Below are 12,497 nucleotides of genomic sequence, written 5' to 3'. Positions count from 1 at the left end.
TGCAATAGTTAGAAGACATTTATTTTGTAGACTGTAAAATAATGAACTGCATTAGTTGTTAACAAGTTTTCAGCTGTTGATTTGAAAACCATTACAGACAAAATTTAAAATAGTTTCATAGCCGCCAGAAACCAAAGATAAAAATGATCAAGTTATTAAACATATGTTTTCCTTCCTGAGAATCTTGTCTGGAACGCAAAGGAATACAAAATAATAAATTAAACTGGCAAAAAAGGAAACACTGAACACAAACCAGGACAATGAAAAGGTACAGACGATTGCGGATTGGGATGGTATAAGGACTGTAACTTAATAGCTTATGGTTACTGTTCTCTGGATGATTTGTACATAAGTGATGAAAATCATGCAGTCTAGATAGCTGCTGGAGGATTACATGTGTTAGAGAGACAACAACTTTTAAACAGTAGCATGATCCAATTGGATATGAAAGGCAAATTAGTATCCAGTATTTTGACCAATCCACTCATTATGCTGCGGAATTTCACCTTAAAAAAAGTACAGTATAGTCATACAGTTTTGTAATGCATCGCAGTAGAAACACTGATATTTGGCAAGCTCAATCTTTAAAACTTTGGATTAAACACACTATGCTCCATAAATGCTTTTTAGTGTGTATCTCTGAACAAATGACCTGTCCCGAATAATAAATCTATGCTAAAATACACTGCTGGTTGGTCAAACTCAATCATTCATGCACACACAGTTGGAATTCTTTGAATTCATAATTGAGTGCTTTCTTTCTAACCCTCATTTATACCTAATATCTTACAAATAAAAAAAATTGAACCAATACTATAACAACTGACTTATGTCACAACCCCCCCCCCCACCCCCTAGCTGTGCACGGAGGTTTCCTGTCAGTTATTGGAACTCTTAGCGAAGTTTGGCACTTACAACAGTCCTAGAAAACTAATTTACAAAAAAGGGTTTTGGTAATATTTTATTTGTGGATCCCATTTCCCATTCCAGCTTGTAGGACACTAACCTTTTCAAAAAGCATGAACCTCTTTCTTAAGTTATGTCTCAGAAGTCTTTCCCACACTTAGAATATTTCCCAACATATTTAGCCCTTCACATCTTAAAATAATCTCTCCTGGAGATTACAGCAATGATGTAGTTCTCTTTTTCCATTAAAGGGCCCAAAAAACCAGCTCAAGTTAGACAAAACTTGAGTCAAGCAAATTGAGCTAAACAATTTTTTCACTGTCCCACTTTTAAATAGAGCATGTTGTCCTTCCAATTACTCAACCCTATAGTCCTCAGTGCTGAGCCTGTCATGAAAGGAGTCTATTGCCAATGGAAAGCAGACCCCGTAAAAACACGAGTGTCAGAATCCACACACCCCTAAACACACAACACTTTTCTTAGGAATGCTGAAAGAAGGGAATGCCCCCTTAGCCCTCAGGCTGCCTCCAGCTATCTCCAGCCAATTGGCTTCTTTTGGCTACATCCACTGTTCACCACAAAGCTCTTAGGGATGGACCAGCCAGCTGTTGGCATCTTCCAGGTCTGTGTCGAGCTCCTCGTCTTCATCCAGAGGCTCCGGGGTTCGAAGGGCAAGCTCTCGTAGGAACGAGGGTGAGTGGGCAGGGGGTTGGGAGATGGACTTGAGGCCAATCTTTTTCTTCATAAGATGGAACTGGTCTCGGATAAAGTTGTAGAACTCATACTCATAGCGCATGCGGTGGTACAGCACCTGCAGCGCCTCCAGAGTGGGCGTGTGTTTGCGCACTGTGCCTGTCATATTCCCCATCTTCTTATAGTCTGCAGAAAGAAGAGACAAAGATCCAGAAGAAGTCAGGTTAATGCAATTCGATAGGAATCCAATCAAAGACAAGTAATACAAAAATCACCGATTCAAAAAGAGATTCAGCTACAAAACAACAGGTACCAATATGATACATCCACATATTGTTGTTTAAATGTGTCCTACCAGGGCTCTTGTAGATGTGGAGTACTCCAGTAAAGTAATGAGGTAAGAGCCTCTCTAACAGGAGCAGAACATCCTCCAGCTCCTCTAGGATACCCACAAGGAGGTAGTTCTCCTGCACATTCTGCTTGGCCCTCTCCAGAGCCCATACTCCCGGCTCCCTGGTGGAGAGAGAAGGAAAATCAAGAGTAGGAAACAGACAAACAAGTACAACAACAGAGCAGACATACCACGTTTAATAATATTAAGCCATAATAAGAGTCTGTAGATACCTGCATTGAGGATGCTGTCCACAGAAGTATGGAATGATGTAGAAGACTCTGGGATTGGAGCACTCTGGGTAATTCTCAAGAATGCACACATTGATATCCTGAAAGCAGACACACACATGACAATCATTATGGAACATCACATTATTGAGTGCAATAAACCACAAAGATACAAATTCAGAGCTAAACCCTTAAGCACTATATTTTGTTTGTTAGGTTTAATGGCTTAGGTGCAGGCAAAACAGTACTTATGTCTTCCTAGTTTGCAGGCGTAGACGCTTAAACAGATTTGCAATGTTATATTATTGCCACTAGAGGGAGCCCATCACCAGCACTGCTGTGAATTCCCTGATAGTGATCGTCTCAGAACTGCTGCAAAACCACATCCTGAGATCAAAGATAAGCTCTGCTCCTTCACCCTAGCTGCACGAAAACCTATAGTTGAGCATTAATTGGTGCTCGCTTTAAAAGTAAATACATTGAATTGAAATATAAGCAATATACAATCCGATAGTGTTGATAGTTTGATTTTATGCTGTGATAAAGCAATGATGAAGATAAACATGTTACTGCTTATACGTGAGAAATACAGTGGTTAAATCACAGTTGGAAACTTTTAAAGACCCCTTGTCTAAATGTGGAAGCTATTAAATAATGAGGGGAAAAACACAGATGACAGATTAAAAACACACATGCAGGAGTGGAGCAGGCCAGCCACTCGGTGCTGTGGAACCAGCAGTCAAATCCGTGTCAGGTGACGTAAGCTTTATGGATGGCAACAGGTCCCAAGCAACAAAACACTCCACGAAGCATGACTCAGGCACACGCGGACACGCCACATGTGTTCTAAAACACACATGCGGTAGCACCAGGCTATATGCATGAAGCAAATAGTGTTGACAGGTAGAGTAAAAGAAAATGCGACCTAAAGGTGGAAAAAATATTTAAAGTGTAATGATTGCTTCAATGCTTTTCTACACTCTGATAAGTCTGTAACTGCCTATTTAAAACAGCAATTTCTCATGCAACACTGAGACCAAAACGCTCAATCACAGAGAAGAAGTAGGGTCAGACCTGACCGTAGGGTCAGACCTGACCGTAGGCACAGACTTTTCCAGAGTATTCTGTCTGCTGTTTAGTGTGAGATGTGAAGGGGCCTGTGGATGAAAACTGGGAACCAGGTGACTGATTTGTCAAAAAAAACCCTCTCCATCCACCATGTGTGTAGGAACATGGATGTGCTTGACAGCTAGACAAGGTAAAAGTTAGCCTTGTGATTTCTCTTATCACTCTCCATCTCATCATTCTCTCAGATTCCAGAGAGGTAGTCATGAGATGAAGAGCAAGAAAAAGTCTATCTACATAAACTGGGATGACATAAATTATGCACTTGGTCAGTTTATTTTCCCCTTGCAGCTCAATACTGTGCTGCTATTGTGTGTGTGATTCACCATGTGGCTGTAGGGTTTGTTTCAAACTTTATGACTGAGCTGCACAATGCACCAGTAACTTGACTTATTGTTAATCAGTGAAGCGAAACCACTGGAAGCCCATCAAAGAAACTACAACAAATCCTAGAGGAACCTTTAGAAAACAGTTCAAAAGAGCGCTATTGTTAGAGTATGGGTCGTTTCCGGACTTGTGAAATATTTGTCTTGCTTTTATTTAATTCCTAACTTCAAGGAAAATTCTTGTCTTTTTCATGTTTTATTATTCAAAGACCGACAGTGTCATTGTATCATGTGTTATCAATTACGAGTATATGTCCTTGCCCTGATGTTGACAGTTTCCTGTCAGTGATGAGTGTTACAGTTTCTCAATACAATAAAACTTGTATGTAAAACTATGAATCCCATGCAAAAATGTCTAAAGAAAAGTTACAAGAACTAACTTGAACTGATATGCAACACTGTTATACTTTACACACATTGTCCACACCATGCTAATAAAAACATAATGGGAATGGACTCCACACAGGCCCTCAGACACTGGCCGTAATGCAACAATGCACAAAAGCTCCCAAGAAAATCATTATGAGCCATAATATGAACAGTAAAAACATGGGACAGAAAAAGTGAATGCCAGAAAAAAGAAGGCTGACAGGAAGTGACATGTGTGACGCCATTCCACAACACATATGGCACATGCCAGGAAGTCCCCCGTCCACTTTGCTCCGACACTTGATACAGGACCATTATGTCTGAGCATTTAGGGGACCTCTGGGAATGCAGCCACAACTCATTCATAAACAAGTGCGCACAATTATATGCGCACGCACACACACACACACACACACACACACACACACACACACACACACACACACACACACACACACACACACACACACACACACACACACACACACACACACACACACCTGACAGACAATACACACTCTATTTAGAGGACCCATTAGTATTTCGAAGAGAGCTCCAGTGTGCACACTCAGACTCATTGTTCCCATTCTCGCTGTGGATTAAGCCAACTGAGCAGTCACAGAAAGTGTAGCAAAATAGGCCCTAATCTCTACGGCGGCCTCCTGTTTCACTGAAAAGAATGTCTGCATGAATTAAATCAGGAGTAATTGATGATGTAAAGCTTTCCCATGGGACAATATTAGTCAAGGAGCATGGGAGTTGTACACCTGGGTCAAATCACATTTAAACTTGCTGTGATTAAGTTAATTAGTTTTAACTCTTTATTGCACAACACAGAGAAAATCACATGCCTGATAAACAACACATGATAAATTGCAGCACTTTAATTTATTTTTCAGTTGCATTTTAGGCCTCAAAACTGACAGATACGCCACCCTACTGTTTCTCTAATGTCAAGGCATGCCAGGGCAAGAATGATTCTTATAAAGGCTCTAAATCCTTTGCTGTTAGACAGTTTGTACGCCATTGTAAATGTCAGGTTAACTTAGAGCAGATGATTTTTAACGGGCGTGGGAACACCTATTTTCTTTAGAACAAACCTGTATTTTGTAGGTACATTAGAAATATTGAATTACCTCATACACATTTTGCATTTGTGGTAGAGCAAAGCCTGATCACTCTCAACCGCTCCTTCTTTTTATCATTTGATAGCTGAATATAAATACACACTCTGACCAGATCAATCTCTTTAAAACCCACATCTTTCAAAACAGAAGCCCGTAATTTGACTCCTGAGTGACAGTCAATGCGTGTGCTCAATCCCCATGCATGTGCGCTCAGCGTTCAGGTGTCCAGTGCATGCCTTTATATAGTGTATGTGTGTGTAAAAAGGGGTGTGGGGGACTGACGGAAAATCCAAGCCGACCACAGGAATGTCTCAGTAACACGTGCATCAGGTTCCCTTGGCCCCGGCGAGCAAACTGACAGTGTTCTTTCATTGACACCTCTCATACACACCCAGCGCAGGGCAGGCAGGGCTAATGTACAACAGGCAGGGGACATATCCAAAACTAGTCCCAACTCAGTGTTGACATAGCAAGGCACTCACGCTGATACACAGACAGATATTTGAAATGCTATACTTGCGAGACACATTCATCTCCTGGCCTAGAATCTTGACACAGCGCACTACATTTTTTAAATCATGCCTTATTTTGGATATCAATATTAAATCAAGAGATAATTACAATGACATTTGGGTTGCTGTTTTGTCAGATGGAGCTCCGTCAGCCCTCACCAAACCCCCAACATAAAAAGGTTGCTATATATTTGATTAACCACATGGCTGCATACCATTTTGGATGCTTTTAGTAACTATCCTGGACAGTTGTAACAAATAAACAATAAAACAACATCATGTGAGAGATACTTGTATGCCGATAGTAATATACAGTAATATAATATCTATGCAGTTGGTATACAGCAACATCTCAGTTCTGAACATTTCCAGAGAATACAAATAAATTGAATATGAATCATGCAGAAGGAAACAAAAGGTTACATTATCCTTTAGTGACTCAAGGCGAAACAGTACATACTGTATTAAAACTACTCAAACTAAAAAGGTTATTGACACACTGGAACAATTTATTCAGTTTTAAACTCTTAGGGTCAAAACACACACACACTCACTCACACACTCACTCACACACACACACACACACACACACACACACACACACACACACACACACACACACACACACACACACACACACACACACACACACACACACACACACACACACACACACACACACACACACACACACACACACACACACACACAGGTAAGCCAGGCTGCAGCAGCACAGCTTCCCCCTACCCTTAAACTGTAGCAAGGGGCCCCCGTGGTCCGCATACTTTAATAACTCAACTCACATGGTCCGAAACTCCAGGGAAAGCAGTGCAATACTTAATTACACCCAGTCAGACATAAGTTAGAATGACATTCACTCCTCCCGTTTTCCTCTATGTATGGCCCTCTCAGCTCTCTGGGTTTCTGACAGTATGAAGGTCTGTGGGATAAATGACTACCCGTCTTTGTACCTGAATATTAATTCATATTATTAACATTGATTTAGTCATTGTTTTGACTTGCTTGCCAAACTTTTTTTGCCCGTCTGTTGAAATGCAGAAGCTTGCCTTGTGTAACAGTATTTCCAACTTCACATTAGACCCACCTCTTAACTGCTAACTCTACCTTATGTTCTCCAAAGTGAAAACTCACATACAGATTTAAAAAAAGGCAACTTGAAAATTAAAGTGAGGCTCTAAATGGCAGGTACTGTGAAATATCAGTATTCAGCTGCAGCGGTGTACAATTTTGCAAGGCAGATGTGTGATATCAACTTTCTGATGTGGTTTTACAGCATCAGGTCTATAATTGGAATCACAATCGTATTTAAACATTGGGTTTGCAACAGGCTGCCGTGGCCTTACACTTTTCCTTCGTGCCTCCAGCAACACCATGTGTAAAACATCTTCAAAGGGGGCTGTTTTGATATATTACTGTATCGAAGAAGTGTTCTGTTTCTTATATACATATTCAGAGAAGATGTTTGTCTGAAAATAACTGCATACGAGATCTCAAACTCAACTAACCCGTCATCTGGGTTTATGAGTTGTTGTTTTTTTAATGAATGAATGCAGAAAGGTAGACTCTCAGTAGGTACACATTCCTGTTTGATCTTTTGAGGAAAATTAAAAAGTGTTTTTTTTTGACAGTCAGAATCATTACCCTCTCTCTGTACATCTACAAACACTCCTTGGCTTACGTGCCTCCATAATTGGTGTACATAAAGTTCATACCAGAATAAGGAATGAGTATACGAAAAGTCGTGTCTCAACTGAGCTTAAGGTTATGAAACCAGCTGGCCTGGAACCAAAACAGATACCGATTAAACGGTTATTGCCAAACAAGTGGCATGAAGTTATAAAGCTCTGTGAAATACTAAAAAACGCTTTAGTATGTCCAACCATAAAAATCTGAATTGATTTAGCTACTGTAATGTCCATAAGACAGTACATGGGCGTATGGACAGCACTGAGTAATTTAAAGATAACTTGAGAGGAGGATTTCACTTTTTACATAGTATTTTGGGGTACGATTGGGTGCTGGTACCCGTTTATCACGGTACATGTTCTGGAGCTTCTTTAATTATAAGATCTGTGAACTGTATTGCTCCAAGTTACAACATACTATTTTATCATTTTGGGGAGCATTTGGGACCTTGACAGTTCTCTTCATTACAAATCTGACACATTGTTATGGCCAAGGAAGTGCTGCTCAGAAATAGAAAGAATAAAGAGGGCTGATACTGGATAGAAATGTATTTCAATACAAACCCTTTTCAATCTGTAAGGCAGGTGCAAAAATGTGGCCCCAAAAATACAACTGCACTTTGTGTAAAACTCTAGCTAAGAGAAGTAGTGCTCATGAATGAAAAGTGGTGCAGTTCACAGGGTCATATATTATAGAAATGTATTAAAAGGTTTAATTGGCGAAGATTGCACAACTCAAAGATGTGTATCCAGGCATTATTTTTTAAGAGAGAAATAAATCCACTCTGTGAGAAAAATATTAAATCTCAGACACTAATTGGCTCGACGGTACACTCATCTTTAAATAAAGCGGGTAGAACTTTATGCTTCATAAAATAAATTACGTTTTCAAGCCAGAAATAAGAACCAATTGAGGTCAATAAAAAAATAACTCACCAGATATCTCTCATCATCTTTCATCCCTGGAGTTCGGATGAGGTGGTTCTGCTCCCCCCTCCAGTCCCCAAAACGACGGAAGAAGTAGTTTGAGAGGAACCGGTTGATAGGGTCCCGGATTATGTTGACATAGACCGGCTGCTCTATCCTGAACCTTACAAAGACAAATAAAAAATAAAGTTAAGACCTTTATACAGTTACAAAAAACTCTGAGGGTTATAGAAATGCTATTGTAAATCATTGTAGGGTGCACCACTGTACCTGGTAAAGTTGAGGAAGTGAACATGCCGCGTGTAGAGGAATGGCTGAGGGATATTACTGATGTTTTTCATGAGGTCAACCTGTACATAACGTTATGGTGGAAATCAAACAATTATCACATAATTACACAAAAGTATTTGCAAGCTCCTGAAACTGAACAGACCTGATAAAGAAACAGGGTAAATATTATATTGATAGAGGCTTCATTATAAACTAAAAGTTATGTTAATAATAGGAAGCTTGTTCACATGCAACCAAGAGTAACCACCAGGAAGTTGGAACTGAGAATAACCACCTGTTGTGGTTTCCCCTTCGTCATTTTATGGACAGTGCAATCATTTCAAGCTTCTTCATCTTCCTCTGCTGCTTTGACAGATTAAAAAAAAACATCCTGAAGGCTTTCTATGTCTGCATGGAGAGGCAGGCTCACAGAAGCCAACAATTCAACTTGTATTTCCATATCCAGTAAAGATCTTACATTAGATCTTTGACTGAAGTGCAACCGAAACCCAATTTGCAGTCATTCCTCTCACAAACAGCTCCATATTGTAAGAACTCTGTATGTGAGATCCAGATATTCAAGTCGGAGGAAATTTATAGTCTTTGCTTTAATTATTTGTTTGCAAACATTGCACAACACAATTAGCTCTTTTTCAAAAAATATAAATCACTTTATAATGATACACTTTTGTGAAATTGACTGACACTTTTAAAACCAGAATTTCAGGAGAATGTCTGGATACTTAAAAAGCATACTCATTCAATTAAACAAATACTGAGTGTTTTTGGTGGACTAATGCCAAACTCAAGAGATTAAGACTGAAGTGCTAGAAGAGTGTTGGATTCCCCCAAGTATAATATGTCCCGTGACCGCTTTGCCCTTTTTTAATTAAAAGAAATTCCCTTTATCTCCTCCTTTTTGTAATGACACATTTCACAGTACTGTCGTCCTTGTTCCGGGCAAACTCCACTGCTGAGAGTTTAGAAAAACCATGTGTTGCTTTCACTTCTGTGAGACATGTTGTTGCCAGACGGTTCTATCCTCCTGCCAGTAAGCAATGCAACAGTCAACAAGTTTGACACTATTCCCGTCATGCTATGTCATTGTTACAGTCCTCTCCAGATACAGACAAGCCTCAATATTGCAGTGACAAGGCCAAAATCCCTGCCTGGATTCTCTTAGAAAACACGAATAACTTTGCTGATTGGAACACACAACCATGCCAGAGGTACCATTAATGTGAATTAAAGCCAGATATTCACAGTGATGGGTTTGTGTTTAGTCAATGCAGCTCCTCAGTGGCCCGTTTACAGGGGATCTGGAGATGCCGAGTAAAAAAGCTTTGGTGAGAGGCAAGGCCGGCCCACAAAGCTAACAACTTGGTTACACTGACAAACACATGGATAAGCACAAAACGTCTCTGCCTGAAAAAGGCAAGTTAAAGAGGGTAAACACCAAGGAATAATGAACAACAGCTGAACACTGCACATGGAGAATGCAATGAGAGCTACAAAGACAGTAACCCACAGGGGAAGGGAAAAACAAAACTGGTGATTGGGGGAAAGGAGGCATAAACATGAAGAAAATGAAGAGGATTCTTCAACAGCAGCTGTAGAACATACAGTTCTCAGATACCCACTTTGATCCAGATGCTGTTTTTAAAGGGCTTTAAATAAAAATAGGGTCTAGGATTCTCTTTACAGGTACGGTCTAAACCATTGGTTTTGTCTGTAAAGCTAACAGAGCAGCTAAAAGCTATCGTTGTTCTGCTATAGTGCACAAACTGAAGGCAGAGGTCTGGCTCTGTAATTCAGGGATTGGGACCTTGATGAAGAAGACATCGAGCGTTTGAAAGATCTGAAAAAAGCAAGAACCATTCTGCCGGATATGACTTCAGTTGTTTCTGATAACTTGACAGTCTTTGAAGACTCCATACTCCCCATGATTTGACATTCGATGCTGTAGAGCAGCATGGTTAGGAGTTCACTATTAGACTAGACTATGTTCAACTTGTGCATCGCAGTGGACTTCTAGGTGAGTACCTGACAAGACTTTCAGTGAAACCGAAACACTATCAACGAAGCATTCCTTAAAACGGAATCCACTTTATTGGTCGAGCGAGAGGACATTCAATTTCAACAAGCCTGTTGCTTTAGAGGAGATGGGTACAGTGGCAGCAAACTTGCAGTGACTGACAGACTTGAAACATACTGTCAGTTGGAGACCTCTTTTGGAATATGAATGCCTCTTCTGTTTGTGTCCCGTGTGAGCAGATTGTATCACTTTTTATTTAAAAAAATTTCTTTGAATCTGAGTGTATCAATCTTCTTAGGAACTGAATGTCCTGTTTGAATGTCCTGCTGTCTATGACTATGTATAGGCTCCTGTTACGTCACTGCACGACTGTTTGGACAGCAACAGTAATATGTATACTTGTTTATGTACACAGAAAAGTTAATCTGAGGCCCCAGTCAGATTTGGGTTTAACACCCTCCCTCTTCTCTATACACTCAGTACATTTCCACTCACTTTGCTTCCACCTTCTGTGTAAACTTTAAACATTTTAAACTTTCATTAGCTTTAGAAATTAAATCACCACTCCAGTTTCCGCCTGCCTCATATGTCTCTATTAATCTTTTTCCTTTCAACATAAAAAAAAGTGTACTTTCCGCATACTGCCCGCCTCGGTCATTGGTCCAGACCAATTAGCCCACAGCTTACCTCCTGATGCCCCCTCCCCCACACCCCGGTTGATGTGCAGACCCTAAACACATTTGGCCCATTTGGTGAGTTTTGTGTATGTGTGTGTGAGTACATTTTCTGACCCACCCCTCTGGTCTGTCTGGCCAGACCCCCTCTCGTTTACCAGGGAGAGCTGCAGGGAGACAGAGGGAAAGTGGAGGACAGTCTGAGATTCCTGGCATACCTGCAACCTCGCCGACCCCCGCCCCCCTCCCTCCAGAGCCCGTGGCGCCCACACCGGGCTCATCAGGGGAAACGGAGGAATAACCAAAAACCACCGTAGGCTATGACAGATCTGCATTCAGATTAATTGTTTTTTGTCAATATGTATCACATATACATTTCAAAGAAGCATAAATGATCAACTCCTGAGATATAAACACTTGGGGCTGGACATTAAAAGGACTTCAAGAGGATGCATTTACATATTTTGTCAATACAAAGATTTAGTGTCTTACGGAAAAAGTCTTTAAACAGAAAAAAGGGATTGAGAGCTGTACTCTAAAATAACTTCTCAATTAACAAAAAAACTTCAATTTCTTCTTGAACCAAATTCAATTATGTGTAAATAACCAAATGCAAATTGTTGCTTTGAGTGTAGCTGTGGAGATGCTAGTAGGAAATTACTGTTTACAATCTTTGTTTGTACTAGGGCCACATTTCAGTGTTTGCGTATCTGCGGCTTTGTGATGCAGATACACAGGTTCACAGCTGAAGAGCAAATGTGTGCTGGTTAATGTTTTTGGTCAGTGGGAGGAAACAGGATCCCACATGAACACAGACACACTTACAATAGAGAAGCTGTCTTCCTGGTTATGGATGTTTTTAAGGAAGGCTTTTTTCTTCCCAGGAAATTTCTCAAACCTCTCTCTCCCACTGAGCTTGTTCCCCCTATACTAAAAGGGAAACATGCGTCACTGTACGCCACAAATCTGGAAAAGCGCCGCAAAGATCCAGACAAAAAGGGCACCTTCACTTTTTGGCAACCCATGCACAAGGCATCAAGCCTGGGCAAACCCATTAGCTGACTTCTAGGAGAGCCAGGAGGAAAAACGGTCCAAGAACTGCAGTCTCGAGCCAGAACCGCAACTGATGAGACCAGCATCTCTAAA

General features: G+C 40.6%; 1 protein-coding gene across 1 annotated transcript in view; it reads right to left on the bottom strand.

Annotated features, from left to right (window-relative positions):
• Positions 1-12,497, bottom strand: part of usta (uronyl 2-sulfotransferase a) — a 45,612-nt gene continuing 33,115 nt past the window's right edge. The window contains exons 4-8 of the mRNA XM_063902212.1: positions 8,643-8,722; positions 8,382-8,535; positions 2,224-2,321; positions 1,955-2,112; positions 1-1,785 (exon numbers count right to left, since the gene is read on the bottom strand). Of these exons, the coding sequence (XP_063758282.1) occupies positions 1,493-1,785; positions 1,955-2,112; positions 2,224-2,321; positions 8,382-8,535; positions 8,643-8,722 (783 nt within the window). The 3' untranslated portion in view covers positions 1-1,492. The remainder of the gene's footprint in view (positions 1,786-1,954; positions 2,113-2,223; positions 2,322-8,381; positions 8,536-8,642; positions 8,723-12,497) is intronic.

The sequence above is a fragment of the Eleginops maclovinus genome, chromosome 15 (genome assembly GCF_036324505.1).
Source record: "Eleginops maclovinus isolate JMC-PN-2008 ecotype Puerto Natales chromosome 15, JC_Emac_rtc_rv5, whole genome shotgun sequence".
Lineage (NCBI taxonomy): Eukaryota > Metazoa > Chordata > Actinopteri > Perciformes > Eleginopidae > Eleginops > Eleginops maclovinus.
The sequence above is the reverse complement of the archived record's forward strand: the minus strand, read 5'-3'. Positions and strand labels throughout refer to the sequence as shown.